The sequence below is a fragment of the Hippoglossus stenolepis genome, chromosome 5 (genome assembly GCF_022539355.2).
Source record: "Hippoglossus stenolepis isolate QCI-W04-F060 chromosome 5, HSTE1.2, whole genome shotgun sequence".
NCBI classification, from domain to species: domain Eukaryota; kingdom Metazoa; phylum Chordata; class Actinopteri; order Pleuronectiformes; family Pleuronectidae; genus Hippoglossus; species Hippoglossus stenolepis.
In genome coordinates this window covers 13,347,499-13,369,093 of record NC_061487.1, presented here as the reverse complement: position 1 = coordinate 13,369,093, position 21,595 = coordinate 13,347,499, and the positions used below count along the sequence as shown (strand labels likewise).

The 21,595-nt window shown below is 41.2% G+C and overlaps 1 protein-coding gene across 1 annotated transcript; it reads left to right on the top strand.

The window, feature by feature from the left end:
- The first annotated feature begins 45 nt into the window (after positions 1 to 45).
- On the top strand, positions 46 to 21,561 carry LOC118109479 (growth arrest-specific protein 2). Its single transcript, XM_035156628.2, has 8 exons — positions 46 to 404; positions 4,831 to 4,992; positions 8,203 to 8,333; positions 12,644 to 12,785; positions 13,975 to 14,038; positions 14,537 to 14,747; positions 14,829 to 14,936; positions 19,965 to 21,561. The coding sequence occupies exons 2-8, from the start codon at positions 4,848 to 4,850 to the stop codon at positions 20,172 to 20,174; spliced, it is 1,011 nt and encodes a 336-aa protein (XP_035012519.1). The 5' UTR covers positions 46 to 404; positions 4,831 to 4,847; the 3' UTR covers positions 20,175 to 21,561.
- Positions 21,562 to 21,595: the final 34 nt, after the last annotated feature.

Below are 21,595 nucleotides of genomic sequence, written 5' to 3'. Positions count from 1 at the left end.
AGTTTCTCGAGCTGATCTGCTGATTTCAATCCAGAAGTGTCACATTAGGAAAAGGACACGAGAGGAGGGAGGAAGTGCTGGAGAAAACCTCCCTGCCATCAGCAGCGTGTACACATATACATCTCCGTGTGTATGCGTGTGCATGTGTGTGTGTGTGCGCAGTCAGACCCTCGTGCACGCGCGCGGTTAGAGAGAGACCTCCCCGGTCCACAGTGGCTCAGTGTTTTGGAGAGTAACCTGTGGGTCGATGCACCGCAGCGAGGAGCATGAACACAAGGATCCTGCAGCTCAGAGGACCAGAGAGAGAGAAAGAGAGAGAGAAGGGGAGAGAGAGAGAGAGAGAGAGAGAGAGAGAGAGAGAGAGAGAGAGAGGAAGGTGCACACCAGCGAGCTGAACCCTCAGGGTGAGCACACACACTCACAAACACAAACAAACACAAACAAACCCCCACACACACACATACATATGAAGCATTTTGTCGACTCACGAGACGACTTGGCTGCTTTCTTATACTGACAAATGAATACCAGACTTATATGCATGTTCTGGATTAGTGCTCTGGGTGCAACTTGTACTAACATTTAAAAACGATTTCTTCAGAATAATGTCATCTTCTGTTGGGGCTCAATGATTTGTTACTTCTTGCAATAAACTTGAAAACTCTTAGTGTGTTTCTCCCCATCTCTTAAAATGAATTCAAGGTATCTGAATAACTATCCACACTCTGGGGTCTTCTCTTCAGTTGCAGCTCTGTCATTTCATTGGTTTTTAATTAGTGTGTGCCTGCATGGCTGGATCTCAGTCATAACTCATCAGACATTCAGCCCTTGATCCTATTTCCAGAATGCTGACATGCCTGTTGTGGTTGTTTTCATGTTGTGGCAGTTGTAAAAGGAGGAGACAGCTTTGAAAAATCGTATTGCAGTGGTAAATGGAAATGTAATGCTGAGTGTGTTCAGGGGCAGATGCAACGCAGTCCAAAAGCAAGTTATCACACAAGTAAGTCTCAATACCTGTGTGTTCTTAAAATGCTGAATGTCTGCAACACAGGGATCTTTAATTTGTGGCTTGAGGCAACTTTTTTACGTTATAAAATGATTAAATCTAAATTAAATCATTATCACAGTTGAGTATTTATGACAGAAATTGCAGGGTTATTGGAATGTGTGGCATGAGATTGTGTATATATGAACAAGCCTTGTGTTGTAGGCTTTTTTGTCGAGAATATTTGATGTTTTCTGAAAGAGACGTTGTCCAGCTGCTGTTACCTGAACGCAACACTCACTCACCACACACACAGTATTTATCTGCAGTATAGACACGCTATAAGTTGTCTTGTTTAAGTGGACAAATCAGGCTCCAGATCAGTTTACTGTCGTGCAGGAGGAAGGCATGAAGGTCTGTGAGGGCTAGCAGGACAGAGCCACTCTTGTTGTTTTTCTAATTGATGCGATCCAGCAGTCAAAATTCCCACCCGTGTGCCTTTCCTGGAGGGATCTGCAGCCGACTGTGGCATGTTGTGACTGCTTCGCTGAAGTCATGAGGCCTCTCTGACTGAGATTATATATATTTATATATGGATATCCCTGAGCGAGGAGGGTTATCTGTTCCTGATTTGAATGTCATCCTCTTAAGTCAACTTTTGGAAATAACAGAAGTGGAAGAGGCAGCAAGTTCAGCAGAACAAGCCAGAGCGCTGGTGCTGTTTATGGGCTGAAGTTGAAGAGGTCAGGCTACAGTGTGGTGATAGGAACCGAGTATGTTTAATAACAGCTGGTTGTTTCTTTTAAGACTCTTCCCTGGGAAAAATGTGGGGGAATCCCAGCAGGATGTTCTTAATGGAGAAGAATACTTTCCAACTATAGATTCAAGTTTACATAAAGAAAAATGTTCAAGTCCCTATACTTGAGTCAGATGAGCAGAAAAAAATATGACGGTTATGTAAAATATATATTAAAACAATGAATTCAAATGCTTTATGATGAAAAATGTTCCATTTCCAGCTGCTTCGGGACAATTGTTCAGCTTGAGAAGTCGAAGAAATTTCCCAACCCACAAAGGAGTCATTTATCTGAAAAAATTCAAAACATGGATACACATGTTTTTCATTAGACAGTGACTCTTTAAAATACGCAGTGTATTAAAAACTGCGAGTTAGAACAGATAAAATACATCAACATCTTCATTGGGCTAGTAAACAAGATGATTTTGCAATGCACCCCATCGACACACATGTCAAACACCATTGTTTTTATTCACACACAACACCAATGTGGGTCTCTTATGAATGGGTCTTGTACTTGGAGACATGTGTGTCAGCCTGCACCACAGCGGACATGGGAATGTTGCACCTGTGTGCGACTGCTGAGCTCCAGAGATTAGTGTTTGTACACAACCAGGAGCTCTTGTCTTCAGGAAAAAAGCACAACCTTGGTCGGACATCAATGTCCTGACGTCCAGCGTTGCACCGCGGTGTGATTTGGTAGCAGCCAACTCCGGTGGGACCTTGAAATGTTTCACTGCCTTAAAGGTCAGATTCCTTGCATTGTGTTACACTGCCTCGGTATTCAGAGGAAATTTTCAGACATCTCACTGTGAACTAATTGTTCGTGGCAGCTTTGCTTCCTTGTTTGAATAAGCTCCCCTTGTCATTTGCATCAAATGTTGCTATTTGCCTACCATGGTGGTGTAAGATGTTCCTGCTTGTGTCCAGGTTGCAGATAACGTTGTTTCAATGCAACCACTAAATATAGCTAACATACAGGATGACTGTAGCCGAATATAACACCATCAGTCATATCATCCATCTGTCATCTTGTAGTCTTTAATGAAAGTAAAAACAGGACAGTACAAGGACTGTATGGACTCCAGCCTTACATCCCATTGCAACTTATATAACAAGAAAAGGTCCTATTGAAACGACAAAACTAATGATTTAAACTTTTAATAACTTTCGCAGTGTTCCTACAAAGTTAAGGATCATAAACCCACAGTGATGTTCTGAACTAAAAGAATTAAGGATCTTATCCATCAATAACTATAAAAGCACCACATGTACAGAAAATCTGATTTTTACCATTTTAGGTTATTTTCTTGTCCTTCATTTTCAAAATAAAGTCCCCTAAAAACATGTGAATGCAAGTCTTGAGTAAAAATAGTCCTGAGTCCTTATGATGCAAACCCTTGACTGTGTCACTCCTCTCTGCACCACCAGTCTGAACATATCAGTGTGTAGAGAAACAGTAATCACAGCACTGACGTTTCTAAACTGTGACTGTTAGCTACCGAGCAGTTGATGTGTGTTGCTGCTTTGCTCAGGTCTTACATCTGGTGCCCACTTGTTTTTTCAGTCGCTCCCTGGTCTCAGATTAATGGAGTGACACTGGACTGAGATGAGAAAGGATTTCACATTAAAGCTCATACAGGGCAACACTTGGCGTGCTGTAGCTTGATATAGGAAAAGACTGTGAGGAACGTCTCATTTACTCAATGACTTCATTTTACAGGCAGTAAGTAGCTGTTAAATGTTGCTCTTAATATTAATATCAGTCTCTGCACCAGCTCCATAACCTAAGGCCTGCTGCAGTGTTGAATGAATTAGACTTTTATGATAGTCTGTCTCCTATAGGAAGCAGGGTAATCTGAAGGAGCTCTTTGTTTGTGTGCGGCGTTTGTTGAATGAGAGTCCTGATGGCTTCCATCAAAGCTTTCCCTTGTCTCTGTGCTGTCAGGGTCCATGAAAAAACCTCATATCATCAGCTGGACTGTAAACCACACCGTGATTTGGCAGAGAGAACAAATGCACTCACAACTCTCTTCACTTATATTCATGTGATCCTCCTCTGCTGCTGTTGAGAATAAAGGGCCTGAATGTCAGCTGTTATTGAAGAATATTGTCATGTTGATTCATTTAGATCATTAATTATAGTAGAGAGTTGGAATACTAGTGTGAATTAAGAAAAAGCAGAGCTACATTACCTCAAAGTATCAAATGCTAACTAATTGTGCAGTAATGTCAGTGTTGTTTGAGTCAACTTTTCCATCATACATCATAATAGTTTATTGTTTTTACAGATGCATCACTGTTTATGCTGTTGGTAGTTTAATTTGTAACACTGCATCATATTTTATGAGCAGGTAATAGGTTTTGTACGATCTGAGTCTGCAAAGTAACAAGTGTGTGTAGCTGTCGGGTTAATGTAGTGAAGTTAAAAGTACAATGTGTACTCCAGAAATATATTGGAGTAGGGTACTGGAAGAGCGCAAACCTCTGCCAAGGCTAATGCCCCATCACGCCATCATCATTTACCCTGGCCTAGTAACATCTATGCTGATGCTTACACCTCTGCAGAAAAGTCACAAGTGTTTCCTTTATGTATATATATCAAGATTATTCATATAGACCCTGCAGTTCGGAGCAGGGGTCTGGAAAACGCGCCTATGAGAAGAGATAAAAGGAAGGAAAAAGAAAAAAATTCCCGGATCCTGGGTTCTTCCTTGCGTCATGCCCCACCCATCTACGTAGGGCGGTTGCAGTAGGTGTTTGCATAATCCTGCTGACGAAGAAACGCACAAACAAAGGCCTCCCTGCCAGAGGTAGTCTGGGAAAGTTAGACAAATTATATACATTATCTATGTGTACACAACTACACTCTGTGTTTAAATGTTTGTTTAGACAGCAAGTTGATACTTACACATTACAACATTTATTTCTGGCTGTACTTGAGAAATCATTGAATGGGTGACTCTGAATCACAATGATGCTGAGTTGAATTAGAGAAAAAAGTGTGCCACTGTCTAAGACTCTGTGTCTTCCTCTCCTTCCTCAGGCTGTCTGTAGGGAACCATGTGCAGCTCCCTGAGCCCCAAACATCCCATCGGCCCCGGCCTCACGGACATGCAGCAGTACCACCAGTGGCTGGCCAGTCGACATGAAGCCAGCCTGCTGCCCATGAAGGAGGACCTGGCCCTGTGGCTTAGTAATATCCTCGGTAAGTGACGCTCACTGTAGCACATAGAGATCAAGAGATGTTAATATGTTTCTGAGGATGAGTCAGTAACATGTGGTAGTTTATGGGTCATCTTTCTAGACACAATAAAATTCTTACTATTTAGCCAAGAGCTTGTTGAAATGTTAACTGTTGGTACATGTTACAGTTACACACAGTCAGTAAGAGTTAAAGAAATCAAATACTACTAATTCATATTTAGCAATATTTTTGAATTAGTATCTCTCATAGCAGCAACATTTTAAGGAATTTAACTTTGCAGGCGTTGTTGCTAATTTATTCCGAACCCCGTCTTATATATAACTTGACATGAAAAATCCTGCAAATTTCCTTATCTTTAACAGTAATTGAACTGGTATTGCTGATGCAAACACCTCTGCAGGGACCTGGAATCAATCTGAACCTCATTACAAACTATTTTAAAGCACCAGAATGTGTGAATCCATGTTCACACACTCTCCCATGGATTTGCCTTAATTGAATAATGGGGATCATTAACAGCTCTTGAAAGCTGCACAGTCAGGGGTGGAGAATGGGCAGAGGAGGGAGCATCAGCAGAAGATTTGTGTAAGGCTGTTTTTGTGTAATAAATCAGCCTTTGTAGTGCATTTATTCAAAAGTGGAGTCACACAACAATTGCATGACACAGTCTGCGGATGTGATCTGAATCTGGTGACTCCTGTTCAACTCTTGGGCAGGTATGAAGACGGTTAAGTTTTAGGACAATACTATTGCCTGTCCTTAACCGGCCTGCTTGGAAAGGGCTATTTGCTTGGTCTCTGGTAATGCTGGTTGTTGTTTTCTTTCTGAAACTTTAAAAGTGACTTGCAGGGATTGAGCTGACTGCTTGATTCTGACGCTTTGCCACCGCTGCTGCACAAAGAGCTGTTCACCTGTTTATTCAAAGTTCAGTGTAGCTTGACTCAGTCTGCAGGACCCCGAACTGGAGATTCAGTTGTCATTGCCGTTGTTGTGAACGCGCTGTTGTTGTGATCGACCACGTCAGTGAGTCCCAGCCACCGCTGCTACAGAGCGCAGGTCGCCTTTTTATTCAAAGTTGATAAAGATGAACTGTATCGTGTGTCCAAATTGCACCAAACTTGACACCGCACTTCCTTAGACCTTTAACAATGGACATGCCAAGTGTGAAACCGTTCTGATAAACAGTTCTCAAGATATTTGAGTCACATACAGACAGATTTCTAAAATTTGTTGATAGAAAATTCAATTGAAAATGTCTGTGAATAGAAAAATCCCTTTGACAAATCACAACTTTAAGGCATCCACCCTGTGACGGGAGAAATACATCGCTTCATTTAAAGGGATAGTTCACTGAAAAATGAAAATTCACTCATTATCTGCTCACCACTATACCGATGGAGGGGTGGGTGAAGTGTTTGAGTCCACAAAACTCTTTTGGAGTCTCAGGGGTAAAAAGTGACCCAGTCTTCAGACGTAATGAAACAACAGAAAAAAAACATAACAAGCCTCCATACTGCTCGTGTGGTCTCATGCAAGTGTCCGCAAGCCTTGTGGACACTCGGATGACACCACAGGAGCAGTATGGAGGCATGTTATGTTTTTTTAGGTCTGAAGAAGGGGTCCCGTTTACTTCAATTGTATTGGATTTGGCTGCAACACTGTTTACCCCTGAAACTCAAAAAGTGTGTTGTGGGCTCAAACACTAATAATGAGTGAATTTTCATTTTTCAGTGAACTATCCCTTTAAGGATTTAACAAAAAGGCTCTAAGGCAAAAATGGTATATAGAACCATTTCTCTAAAGCAGCACAGACCCACTAGTATCCACTGGAATCCTTCCAGCAGACTATTACGATGTAAGAATTAAACGATTTCGCACTGTTTTTCCAAGAGAAGATTTATTTTAAGATTTATCAAAAACTGTTTAGACTTTATGAGGAGTGGTACTCTACTCCCTCATTTATTAGTTTTTTCTCTTTTCTTTTTGTGCCTGTGTTTCAAATTGCTCACCTCGTAACTGGGAGTTATTGGACATTCTGCAGACTGTGTGTACGCTCCAGCGGACATTTGTCAAACTGACTCAAAGCCAATTAAGGCCCTGAGACGGACTCCTGTCTATTTGCGAACAACTTAACACAACTTCATTATCTTCCCTGTTATCTCTGGCAGTCGAGTGTGTGTTTGCACTGGAACCAGATGAGCTGGAAACCTGTGGTCTGCTGTGGTGAGGGATCAAGGGTGTGGAGGCTTCAGAAAGGAGAAGCAGTGAACACAACCAGTTTGTTGGTTTAGGCCACATGCTGTATTCTCAGTGATTCTGAGCGGGAAGCGTTGATATGCAGATGAGGGTTTACAGTTTCAGATGGGAGGAGCGTCCTGGTGTAAGGATGAGTCTGCTGATTGAGTGGGAGGTGGAAGCCTGAATATACCGATGAGTCATTGTTGTTAAGCAGCGAGGTTGGAGAGACTCAGCGATTCATAGGAGTGAGTATATAAATTTAAATATTTCCCTGAGAGCCCTCTGGAATATATTTCCCTCAAACAGAAAAGCGAGGGAGAGTATGAGCGTATAAGACGAGAGCTCACTGAGTATTTCTCAAGATTTCAATCTCTCTCTCTTTTTTTTTTTTTCTGGGCTCATTTACAACATTTGGAACTCATTATATGTCGAACCCCCCAGACCCCTCCTCCTATAAGAAACAGAAAAGGGATGAAAAAAAAAAAAGTCTCTCCGGTTTCTTTCCACAGACACCCCCCTGCCACCACCTCCTATTTCACAGTGATCTAACTAAGGAAGAATGGTCCTCTGGAAGTCAGTCAACTGGACACCACATGTTGATCACCAATCTATCTGTGCAACTGTGCAGTATAATGATGCATTACTAAGTACGAGCAGACGCTAACTTTTCATATGTAGGTATGACTGCCACCTCATGGTGTTTTCCCAGAAAATCCCCCCTGGATTCCCCCAAATCGTATTATAAAAGTTGAACACTTGGTCTCTGAAGAGCTGCCCGAACCCAGCAGCGTTAGCCAAGCTCAATCAGCGGTTTGAGAGAGTCAACAACATTGAGTCAGGTTCAGCTTCAATCGGGAAACAGGCTGGAGATTAGATTTTATTTCCTTATACAGTATATATTTTTCACATGAGCACTTTTATGATGAATTCATGGTGCTGGGCTCTGCTTTCTTTATGTGTTTCCCTGGTCAGGTCTGGAAATCACCGCCGAGAGCTTCATGGATCGCTTAGACAATGGCTTCCTGTTGTGCCAGCTGGCTGGGACACTGCAGGAGAAGTTCAGGCAAAGTAACGGAGACCTGCCTGCCCTTGGCAACACAAAGGTAGAGAGAAACCTGAGGATTATAGTAGTCTGGCATGATAACAGACACAGGGAAATGTGAAAAGTGATGTGTTGAAGACAAATCTGGGCTGAAAGTGTTCGGAGACTTTCAGCTTGAAAGATTTGACAGAAAATTGTTTAAGAGGAGGGAGACATCAGTCAGACGGAATTGAAATGTTCGATCAGACTGCCACTTTATCATCAAGAAATCTCCTTCTTATTATAAATGTGTAACTAAGTAACACAGTTTCTGTGAATGCTGTTAACTCAAATCCCTACATCGAATCCTTTTTTTATGTTGTGGTATAAAATATATTGGTACCAGACAGCTTGAAGGCAGCAGCACTGAAGTTTAATTGACGATCACTGAGACTCTATCAGTAGGTTTCCCTTAATAAGAGCAATAAAAGCTCCTGTACACTCATCCCAAAGAAATGTCAGTATCATAACCTCTTGATGATAATTAAAAAGGGTCTTCTGCATTTGTTTTCCACCCTCTGTGTTACGTTGGTTTCGTCAGCTCAGCAGCAGCCGTGATTCCCCACTTTGCTTGGACCTCCACAATTTTCTAAAGCAGTGCTCAAAGGTGGGATGGGGGATGGGGGATGGGGGCCCGCAGCCTTCAGCGGGGCAAAAAAAGAAAAAAGTGAGCCTGGCAAGGACACATTAACTGATGGGGCCCCACATCCCCTGTGAGATTTGGCAGAACCACGTTGAACGTTGATTTCTTTTGAGGCTTGAGTGAGGGTTTATTGAATTGGGAAGATTAAAGGATAACTTTGCAAGTGGTTATCTGTCATTTAACCTGAGCAATCAGTGAAAATGTGTGTTTTACTGGGTCAGTGCTCAAGAAAACAAATAATAAGGGCGCAAATCTTTAGATTGTATCAGTTTCAGAGCTACTGCGAGACAACTTTGAGGTCGACAGTATCCTGGAGGAATTATGTTAAAATGTTGTTATATTTATTTTCATGTCTTGGATGCATGCTGTTGAGAGCATTTGGACAAACATGAATTTTGTAAAAATGTTCACAGAGTGAAATGTTGCTTTATGAGAATTAAGAAATAAAAAGAAAAGGTTTTAAAGGTAGGGTTGGTAAGTGGTTTCTGAGACACTTTTAATCTTATTTGTTGGAATTCTCTTCACGTCCCAATAGCCATCAATAAATAAAGTTGTCTTTAAAAAAGCCAGTGTCTGGGGCCCTCGCAGGACAGTAATAAACACGACCAATCATTTCATTTGGAAAAGTTGGCTACTAGCAGTTGCCAGGCTGAGCACAAGGACTGAGGGGAGGAGGTGGGGTGTGTTGGTTGCTTATTTTCAATGTGTAGCCGGCTCTAGCTCTTCCAGGATTACCAACCTGAGCTTTAACCTCTGTTAATGTGACAAAGTCATTATCTTGTAAACATGAACATTTGTTGGATTGTTTTAGCATCTGCTGTTGGTAGATGGAGTAGTCAAAAATGTTACTGAAGTAAAAGTACAAATAAATGGACAAAAATCTACTCAAGTAAAAGTACCAAATGATCTTTTCTTGAGTAAAAGTAAGTACTTGTTTTTAAATATTCCTAAAATATTTGAAGTAAAAGTACTTGCTGAGTGTAGCCTAGTCCCTAATGCAATGATCTATTACATCATTATGGCTTTCTCTGTGGTAACATCTGCTGCAGAAGGCGGGATCTAATGCTACCTTCCTGCTCTGATTGGATCAGTGGATCGATTCCCCTCTTGTTACTTCTTACTTTGTAAAATATATAAAAACATTACGAAGATGTAACTCAATGTTTTTAATGGAGTAGAAAGTACAGATATTTGCCAATATATGTAGTGGTTTAAGTGTAAAGTACCTGAAAATAAATCTATTTGGGTGAAGTATAGATCCATGATAAATGTACTAGAGTACAGTAACAAAGTGAGTTTGTACACACTGAGCTGGTGTCTGATGATGGGATGCTCAGCGGGATTGATGAGGTCGTGTTTCTTTTCAAATGGAGGAAAAGAAGCCAAAGACTCCTTCTTTTCTGTTCTATGAGAGCTGTTGATGTTTGCACAGAGGCATGACTGCGCTGATGACATCGGGTCTCCTGATCTCAGTGTGAGTGCAGCAGCACAGATGTGAGGAAATACTTGAGGTCAATGACCGTGGGACGTCAGAGGAGCTACTGAAATAGAGGAGCCTATTGATCCCGGTGGCCAATAGAGAGCAGAAGGAGGCCTGAGACACAACTCAGGTTTTAAAATCAAACAAAAGCTACGTTATGATGTTTTATTGCGTGTGTGATTTATTGCCCTTTGTTCTTGTTGTAGCATATAATGCCTGATATGCTGTAACCCATTTTATGTCAAGATTTATGATTCAAGACAAAAAGCTGTTCCTTTATCAGCTCATCTCGGCCCTCACTGGCTGTAGTTGTCGACTGTCACACCACTTTAAAGAACACTTCCATGTGCGCTCAAGTCCCATTCGAAGTTGATGTGGTGTGTGCAGTGGGACTAAGGGATCGCAGCAGAGAGAAACAATATATCACACTTTGTAGATGTCGTCTCTCACACATCTTCCCATGTGTTTACATCAATCAATATCAACTGCAGATGAATCAAGCTGTCATATGTCTGCCATGTGCCAACTTCAATACAACCCTCTCATCAGCTGTTATGATTTATTACCACACTGTTAACATTTAAAGCATCATTGCACTTTTTCACTTTCAGGCAGAGAGTTGGATGAGAAGAATGACACCAATCCCAACCTATTGCTTCAGCTAGTGGCTGATTATCGCACTTGGCAGGTCTATTGTTAGTGTGCCAGGGCAGTGCAGTCTACAATTTTGTGCGATTTGGACATGGGAGATATTCAATATTGATAAAAATTGATTTAACAGATGTCCAGAGCTCTGTATCCGTCAGTGGGGGGTCGGGCAGTGTGTCAGTCTGTGGACCAAGTTGAACATGTCTTCTTCTACGTCCTCGGATAAACTACAGCAGTGGTCGGCAACTGGATCAAACCGCGGGTCTAAATCGCTGCCAGATCATTTGAATGATTTGATTCTTTTTATTTCACTGTATCAAACTGACACAGACGTTCAGGGCTGTCACGAGTGCTAAATTTCCATCAGGACAACAACATTCATAGAATGGCTTCCTATACAACGTTCACTCTGTTGCTGCAATGCTTTATGTTGAGCTAAATTACTGAGGTTGTGGTTTGGGAAGTTGTGAACTTGGGTCTGAAAATTAACAGACCTCTGAAATAGTCGACAAAAAATGAAAGATTTTGATTTTATGAAAAATATTGACATCAAATCTTCACTGGAGATAAACCAGGTAGGATGAACACAAAGTAATCTAGCTTCACTCTGCACATAGACTGTTTATAAAAAACCCTCCTGCACACAAACAATAAAAAGTGATAGTATACTGTAGAACTTTTTGAGGAGAACTCACTAATGGAACAATTCTGAAGTAGGTCCTCAGCATAAACAAAGAGAACAGTCCAGGCAGTTTTAGAATGGGTCCTGTACTAGTGGTTATAAAATCTACCTATATGTTCCAAAGCTATTTTTATAGGGTGTATGTACAGCTGTAGAGGTGTTGAGAATTTGGTATAGATCATCAATAAGGTTTTAAAATCTTCCTCCTCTTCCTTGTTCTTATTCCTAGTCCCCGTCCTTTTAAACATGGTGTCGTCCAAAGGTTCGAGAACCTCCTTGTGCCATTATCAGACATGTAGAGTTGTAGATAATTCAATGAGGCACCACAGAAATGATAACATGTCATTATGATTGTTAGAGATTATTTCTCCTGGAAGGCAAAGTATAATTCAACTACAGAAAGGATCCCAGAAAAAAAAAAAGAAGTCAAAAGTCGAGCCTGGAAAAGAAAAGAAAAATACCCTGAAAAGCCTTCATATTTCCAGCATGAGCTCATTGCACCTTTCTCATAGCACAGACGCACATATCCTGTATAAAACCACAGGAAGGAGCATAAATCTCTGCAAGCAGACCGTGTGGGGGCAGAAACCCATAAGCTTGTCATTTGATCCCAAATCACAGAAGGCCTGGTAAAGTAGCCGGGGGTTTTCTAAACCGCCATCTCCCATATTGATCTATATGAAAAATGCTCCTTGATCCTGATGTGAAACCAGAGCCTCAGCAGATGGAGAAGAAATCAGTGTAGATAAAGAGTTTGTGGATCAGTGTTATGATGGGAAACGTACGGACCTTTGTCAAACACAAAGTTGGAGGATACTCTCCATCCCATAGGTTCATTTTTGAGGGTTATTAATCTACTAACCTTTATCTCTGCCACAGAGTATCCCCTCTCGGAGGATACCATGCCGGCAGAGTGCGCCCTCTGGCTCTTTCTTTGCACGGGACAACACAGCTAACTTCCTGGCCTGGTGTCGTGAGGTTGGAGTTGGTGAAACGTGTCTGTTTGAGTCAGAGGATTTAGGTGAGTCTGCTTTTCTTTCTACCATAAACATCAAAACACCAGAAAATCAGTGTGTAGGACAAACAGCATCCGTAAACAGACTGTAACTGTCTGTCTTTGGCCGTCAGTGGCACTGCCAGGCCATCGGACTCAGATTTCTCCTGGATTGTGCAGGTGCAGTATCAAATGGGTTGAACTGTTTCCCTCTCCTCCCTGTTGTGACTCAGAGGACTCACATCTCCAGGCCCTGCCTCGGCTCCTTCTGTTAATTTGACTCACAAGGACAGCGGTCTGCTGGGAGCTCGATCTGGTGATGAGGACAAGCGGGTCTTGAAAATTGCGACCATGCACAAAATGTCTGGAGCAAAACAAAGGGAGTGCACACAGAGGGAAGGGTGTGAGTTAGTGGGGAAAGTAGGCCAACGCTATGCAAATGTTTTCCTCATCTCATGGGCCTTGTTGCTCTCTTCCTCATTCATGCTCTGGGTTTGTTATCTATGTCTCTCTCTATTGCAAGGATTTCTCAAATTGCTGAAATGTGTTTGCAGTTATGTCTGGACTGAAAAATCCCCTGTACAGTATGTGACCCTGCCCGCAACTGAAATACCTAAAATATTCAATTCCTGACTAATGCCTGGTCGACCATCTCTTAGCAATTTAAACTATGTAAATCATCTTCGAAAGCCAAATTACACTCAGCAAGCTCCCAACACTGGTCCTGCAAATGCAAGGGACGTGTAATTCTTATATAAAATGTTGTGAAAACACTTTAGAGAACAGCAACAGCTGACATCATCCCTCTTTCTTTTTCTCTCTCTCTCTCTTTCTTCCCAATCTTTCTTTCTCTGGATGGATTTATCAGTTCAGCAGTAGATGTAACAACACCAGGTTTGCTACCATGCATGGTGTGGTGTCTCACATGTGTCATACATCCTGTGTCCACTTTCACTGTGTGGTCAAATAGTCAGTGACGTGTCGATATGCACCTCAAGTCCGTGTGTACAACCCAAGATTGATCGATGCAAATATGATTTGGGATTAACAGGATTACAGAGGAGAGGAACATTTGAATGCATGAGGTTTATGAGCTTACGTCTTTGTCTTTTCCATCACACCCACTCCCATTCTCATGTATCGCCTTGTGACAGATATCATACAATGTCTTTATAATGATTCAAACCTAATGCTGAAACTCTATCTCTTGTTGCAGTTCTTCACAGGCAGCCACGGGAGGTGTGCCTCTGTCTTTTACAGTTGGGGCGGATATCATCACGGTATTTGTCTTTCTTTATTTCAGTTTATCCATGAATCCCTCATACTTTGTTAGATTATTATCCCCACACCAAGGAGATCATGTTTTCACCCCTGTCAGTTTATTTCATGAAACTTGGTGGAAAGCTGCAGTATGGATCAGGGGAGAATCCATTCAATTTTGGTGCGGATCCGAATTAGGGGCGAATCCAGGAATTCCTTTTTTTCACTTTCTATCACATTGCAGCATTTTTTGACATTTCCTTGATTTCTCAGATAATAATTAATGGATCTTGATGAAAAAATCTGGCATGTTTAGGGGACTAATATTTATTGTGTGGATTTAGTGAAACTTGATTGAATTTGAGGAGACTGTTAATCCAAATTGAAATCAGATCAAGGGAATTTAAATGTGGTTTCATAAGGGGCCTTGACAGAGGTATGCGCTCCACTGAATGCAATCCTGGTTAAAATGTTGTATTATACCAAATTTATGGATGCTTCTTGTCTCCATGGTGTAGGTACAATGTGGAGCCTCCAGGCCTCATAAAGCTGGAGAGAGAGATTGAGCAAGAAGAGAAAGCGCCTCTACCTCCTCCATCACCTTCATCTCCAGCTCAGCCCCTCCCTCCATCTCCTGCCTCCTCTCCTTCCCCTTCTCCCTCCCCATCCCCGACTCCTCCCAAAGTGACGTCCATCAAGAAAAGCACAGGGAAGCTGTTGGACGATGCTGTAAGTCACCTCTTGTTTTTCGTTGTTTTTAATCTCAGAGGGGAAACATCTGTGACGAGTTTGTCTTTGTGTGTGTTACAGGTAAGAAGTATCGCTGATGACCCCCCCTGCAGGTGTCCGAATAAATTCTGTGTAGAAAGACAGTCGCAGGGTCGTTACCGTGTTGGGGAGAAGATGCTCTTCATCCGAGTGAGTATTTCATAACATCACTCTATAATATGACTTCAGGTTTCGATATATTCAGAACCAGGAAACAACTGGGTTCATGGACCATTTGGTTTAGTATTTAAAGGCATTTATCTCATAAAACTTACACCACAATGGAAAAAGATCAAATGTAATAAAAAACAAGATTATACACAGGGAAGAGTATCAACTGTATAATGCACTTGCAGTTTGAATGTAAAAGTGCCCATTCGGAAAAATGGTCCCTGTCCAAGTGTTATATTATCGATTAACCTGTAAGCAGCATGTTATTGTCTCGGAGACTTAAGTGGTAATAAATCTGTGTACTTTTTTGTTCGTTAGTTTGTATAAAATCACATACAAATTAAATATAAAGAGACATCTGAAATATATAAACACACAAGGGAATTCTTACAATCAGAAAATATGTGCAGACAGAGAGAGCCAAACAGCCAAATGTCTGGAGTTTCCTCTCGTCATATATCTTCATCACTATAACTATAACAACACATTTCAGAAGAAAAATAACTGTGCTCATCTGTTGAAGTTCAGATCCAAGGTTTTAGAACTCAGCGGTGAGGAATTTCATAACAAAGTTATTATAAAATCCCTCTGGTGATGAGTTTGCAGAGTTAGCGGGAGCTGGATTCCAGATTACGTGAGCCCCATTAGAAATGTTAAATTGGGCGTTTGAAGTTGCTACAGGCCGAAGCTGATGAATGTTCTGGTTTCAGTTGTGAATGGTGTCAAGTGTACTGAAAGAATTATCAGAGACAAAAGGAGGAGTGTTAGTGAAATAACAATAAATACAGTGAACAACATGAAGATTATTTACGGGGAAAACACAGTACACAGAGTACTCAGATTCTATATTTTTAAGTGGTGACTGAGTATATTTAGTAACTGAATATGTGCTCTTTTTGAGGTACTTGTACTCCAGTTTTATGCTAGTTGTGCTGTGCTCTCTTTCTTCTGACTGCTGTAGTTATGACTTGAAAGATATACAGAAGATATAGATATATTTGACATACAATTCTTTTTTATTAGCATTAAAAATATGTTACGACAATTGAAACAGTTGAAATAAGCTCCAGCAAAACAAAATGTAAATCTCCGTTATTGGTCAGTGCTCCAGTATTACTATACCCCTCATCATTAAGGGGGAGCTGGAGCCAAGCCAAACATTCAGAGACAAACAACCATTCACACTCATATTCATGGTCAGTGTAGAGTCTCTGATTGACTGAACCCCAGTCTGCAAGTCTTTGGACTGTGGGAGGAAGCCGGAGCACTCAGATAAACCACACACCGGCACACAGAAGAGTGGGGGAACATGCAAACTCTTTTACATTGACATACTTAATGAGTATTCTTTTTTAAGCTTCAGGTACTTTTTGCTGATAATACCACTGTCTCCTGTGGAGGACTTTAAATTCTCCACTTAAACATTATGTCACATTCTAACTGCTCTTTAAATGACTCTGGATAATGTTTCCACCAGTGCACTTAATGTTGTGTTTGTTAGGTTATAGACCAACTATGCACCCACTTAGTGCTGCTTCACAAATGTATACAGCGCAACTGCAAATGCAGTATAAGTGCAGTCAAATGATCACCAAAAAAAGTGCCAGTATCTATCCTGCAAATAGATTTTAGAGCACAACACAGGGACTATGGAAATCTTCAGTTTGAGTTTATATATTTGTTAATCTCATTTCATCCATTCTATTAGTTTTCAAATCAGCTTAGGGCCGACAACAATGAGATCTCACACTGCAGCGCCAACTCCTCTCCATTCACACAGCATATGGCAGTAAGTTGACACTTGGGGCCGGCTCTGCAATGAATCATCCATTGTGTCTGGAGAGCCGCGTCTTTGCTGTGAGGTCTCATTTACTGGTAATGGTATTCTGACAATGTCCATCTTCAGCCAAACATAATGTGGCCGACTGGCCATAAAAGGAAAGTAGAAGCCACACATTTCCATATGATGCGATGACCAAGTTATTACTTGGGAAATATCTTTTGCCAAGTCATAATCCGCCCAACACTGGCTGCTGCAATCACATCTTATAATCACACTGAATCTACCAGCCCAGGAAACGTTACCCGACTTTGGAGTGGAGGGATAGAGAAAGAGAGATGAATGGCGGCTAACACAGATTAGTGATGTAGCATCGGCCCCCTTGGGATCCTGGTTACTTGGCAACCCACAACCAGTTTTCGCACCTCAAAGAATGTGAATTGATTCATGCTGATGGCATGTTTAGGATGTGCCAGCGTGCAAAACAGAGTTTACTCTTGGATGTCCTCTGCTGTCAGCACTTTATATTACAACTACTGATGTTAAACCTCAACCAAATCAAATTTCTACTAGTGTAAGGTGTGGATGAATAAAGCTGCTTTAAAATATTTGTGAGAAAAACAAGAATCTAATTCATAACATTATTATTTGTACTCATGTGGGTTTTAGTAATTGCATGCTTTAGTGTTCATTGTGTTGCTGAGCAACCAAGGACAAGTGGTGAGAAGCTCACAGTGCAGGCTGTCATACGTCTGCTTTAAAGGGATTTAAACCCTCATTTCAGACCAGAAAACACAACACAACCCCCTGACATGAACTTTAAACCAAATAAATTCTGTGTAGAGAGACAGGCACAGGGTCGATACTGTGTTTAGGGAGAAGATGCTCTTTATCAGGCTGAATATTTTATAACATCACTGTGTAATATGGCTTCATGTTTACATGTATTCAGGATCAGCTGTTAGGAAATTTTGCGCAATAATGGGAGAGTATTTACATCCTTTACCTTATAAAACATAATGAAACATAATGGAAACGTGCAAGTTAATATAAAAACTGATTTGTGAATTTTACACAATGAAAGTATTAAAGGTATAATGTACTTGCAGTTCCAATGTAAAAGTTGTCATGTGAAATTATTGATTAACACACAGGCAGAGAGACTGAGAAAACAGAGAAAATAAATTATATAGAGACATCAAAAATTATAACACAATTCATACAATCAGAAATATGCACAGGCAGAGCCAAAAGTCTGGAGTGTCCTCATATCATATATATTAATCACAACTACATATTTCAGGAGAAAAATATCTGTGTTCATCTGTGCAATGAGACATTTCCAAACATCGTTATAAAAACCCCTCCGGTGATGAGTTTACACAGTTACTGGGAACTGAATTCCAGATCATGTGAAACGTAATATAAAACACAGACACAACCTTTAACTTCCCTCCCGAGAAAACAAAAAGAGAGACGAGAGCAACAGAGGACAGCTTCCTATAGCACAGACAGACGTGCAATAGATGTCACAGACTTACACAAGAGTTACATGTGTATCACCACGTGTGCATCAGTCACAGTATGTGAGATACATCATTTGATCAAGCCGAAAGCGAGAGTTAGACCTCTGTCCCTCTGCCTCTGAGTGTGAACTCTTCACTGAGAAGATCCTCTAATTAAAATTCCTCAGATAGTTTTACCCCCACCCTCCAGTAACTGTTTCCACTGAACCGGCATGAATACACAAAGACCAGTCACTGGCGAGGACAACAGCGGCATGCAGCACATGTGAGACTCTACCTCACAATAATCTGTACAGCCTGAGAGGCTGACCTTCTCAGCTCCGGGAATAAATGAGGTGGTTGTAGCTCCAACAAGGGGCGAGAGTATCCTCGCAGTGTTTGAGAGAAGTGCTGTCGCAGCTCAGCCCCTGGGCCCCTGCCTCTGCTCTGGGTTACTGAGGAGAGGAAAGGCCCTGGTTAGGGTCTTGTCCCAAAAGCAGTGTGATAGAAACCACTCGGCACCGTTACACAGGTCCATTAAAACCACAGTCACAAAGCCTGAAGGCCTGGCGCTGGTGATTGGAAGCAGTGCCCCGCCACTGCCCTCTAGATTGATTCTTTTTAGTGGCTTATAAATGCTGCATGTTACGGAGCTGCAGGGCAGGAAGGCTCATATCTGGCCAGACTGAGGTGACGGACTCACGAGGTAGTTTACCCTTTTTATCAAATGATTTAGTCTGGTATTTGTCTGAATCATGATCCTCCTGATTGTGCTGTGAAGGACAAATATAACGAATTGGAGACCTTTATAATGACCTGCTTACTCTGGCGTTCAGTAAACAAGCTTGTGTTAGTAGAGGTGTAATGATGTCTTAATGAGGAAGGGGCGATAGGGCTCCATAGTGAGGCAGACATGTTTTATGTGTGCAGCCTCTGGGGAATGCAAGAGTCTGAGCGTCCAATATACCAGAGTCTTTCATTTCTTCTTCTCTTTATTATAATGGCTGACGTTGCCATGGTAGCCAACCTTGAGAATGTGCCCTGGTGCGGCAGGTGTCATCATCTTGAAGCAAACGTTGCAGATTTAATGATGGAAAAAATACTGCTTATAATTCTGTGGTTAAGCAGAGGATAATGTTTTCATGTTTGGATGGAATATATTTTGTAGCCATGGAAGTACCTCTGTCCCTGCACCACTGTGGTTCAGCTGAGATATCATTTAAATTTTAAATATCTCATATAACACTGTTTGGACAATCATGACATATTGTGGATGTCAATTTTAACTATTTCAATTTTATGATTAAAAACCTGCAAAACTAGCTATATTCAAAATTCAGCTGTATTTTTGATTAGTGCTATATATACAGATTTTAGCTGGTTAACCTTATGAACATTATACCTAGCACCTTAGTCATTTTTCCTTTGTAATTCCAGAAATCAAACAGTGACACGTTTCTTAGCAATCTTATGTTCCTCAGTAGCCTGTTCAACAAGGCATTAGGCTGGTAGGAGATTTTAGAACACTTCCCTCCAGGGACATCATCCAGTCCGAGGCCTCATCAAAGCCGTGCTTAACTCCTCATTCAACTTCAACCCACTGTGTCAATCAGGGAAATAACATTAGTCCTGCAGAGGGGAGAGCTCAGCGCCCCGTTCAAAGCTCTCCTTTGACACACGGCGACATCAGAGGAGATGCCCTAATCCTGTTTCTCTCTGCAGATGCTGCACAACAAGCACGTGATGGTGCGTGTTGGCGGCGGCTGGGAGACCTTTGAGAGCTACCTGCTGAAGCACGACCCGTGCCGCATGCTCCAATTCTCCCGGGTGGAGGGCAAGATGTCTCCTGTCAGCAGCAAGTCCCCCAACATCAAGGACCTGACCCCCGACAGCTACCTGGTGGTGGCAGCACACTACCGCAGCAAAAAGTGAAGACACGAGACAGATAAAAGGGCCATTGATAAAAGAGCACAGAAGACAACTTCTCTCTGTTGTTTCCTCCACACTTTAATGGACATGGATGTCTAACAAATGTCTGGTTTTATAAAAGTTCAGGGGCTATAGACGTTCATGGAAAGCTCACTTGTGTAACAGTGATGCTTTGTTTTTTGTGTAAAAAAAAGACACATGGATGTTTGTGATCCCATAAAGGCTGCAGTCATACAAGGAGGTTTTATTTAATTTTACGTAACTGTAAAATTAAAGCTTTTAAAATGTTTTTTTAAATCGTTTCAACTGGGTACAAATGAAGCTGTACAAATTTTGTTGAGAGATGTTTATCAGTCTCTAATCGTGTTTTAAGCAATATACAGTAATCACTTTTTGTAGGTACGATTTTTGCAGATTTTAGTGCACATGCTCTTATTTGAATGCAGTCAATAAGGCCTGTGGTACCTGTCTGCGTTATATATATATATATATATATATATCGAAAACATACATTTTCTGAATAAAGCGGAGTATGTTGTGGGGGTTCCAGGGTCTTCAGGAAGCCAGTACTCCTGGGAGACCTGGACTGAATTCCAACACCAAGGCATTGTTTTTCATGTTTTTCTTTTTCCTTCTTTCTTTTTGACTTTGGCTTATATTGATGTCCTAAATGCATAACAGTACATTGAATATGTTAATGGTTCTAGACACTCAACTGAACTTGTATTGGCCGTGGCTCTTCCAGGCCAAAGTCATGTGATGGACCAAATATGTACGTGATAGTCTACTGTGTAGTATTTGTGTAGAGAAACTATCACATCTCTCCTTCAAACCAAACGTTGGGTTATAAAATGTAGTAGCTTTTACCCTCTCATGTCACGAGGCTAACTCAATGTCTCAATGCTTCAATTGTTTACATCCTTGATGACTATTCTATGCAATGCAATTTTATACAACTGTCATTTTATTATAGATAATCATTGTTAGAGTAGCTCCTGTTTTATATAATTTCTATAGTGAGAACATGGACAATCACCTGCACTAGTTGCAGTATGTAGTTTAACAGAACCGTGTTTTTTTATGATATAACATGTACCTTATTTGAGGCTCCACAGTTCTTTGGTTTGTTCTGCTATTGGCCTCTAGAGGCAGTGCAATCGCTGAAATCAGAGGAATCAGTTTCTGAGGTTAAGATTTTTGTGATAAGACTTAATTCTCGATTTGATCATATTCAATGTGTTCATTTGTCCAACTTCTTCTTTGAAAAGTAATGAGGGACTGTCAGAGAGGTCAGTGGCTGTGCAGTGTAACTCACAGACGTGTATGTGCAGTAAATAAGACCAGTTTCTGTTCTCAGATGTACAATTTCAATAAACTCTCCAAACTTGAATCTTTAAAAAGTTGAAGTATCTTTTGATGATATT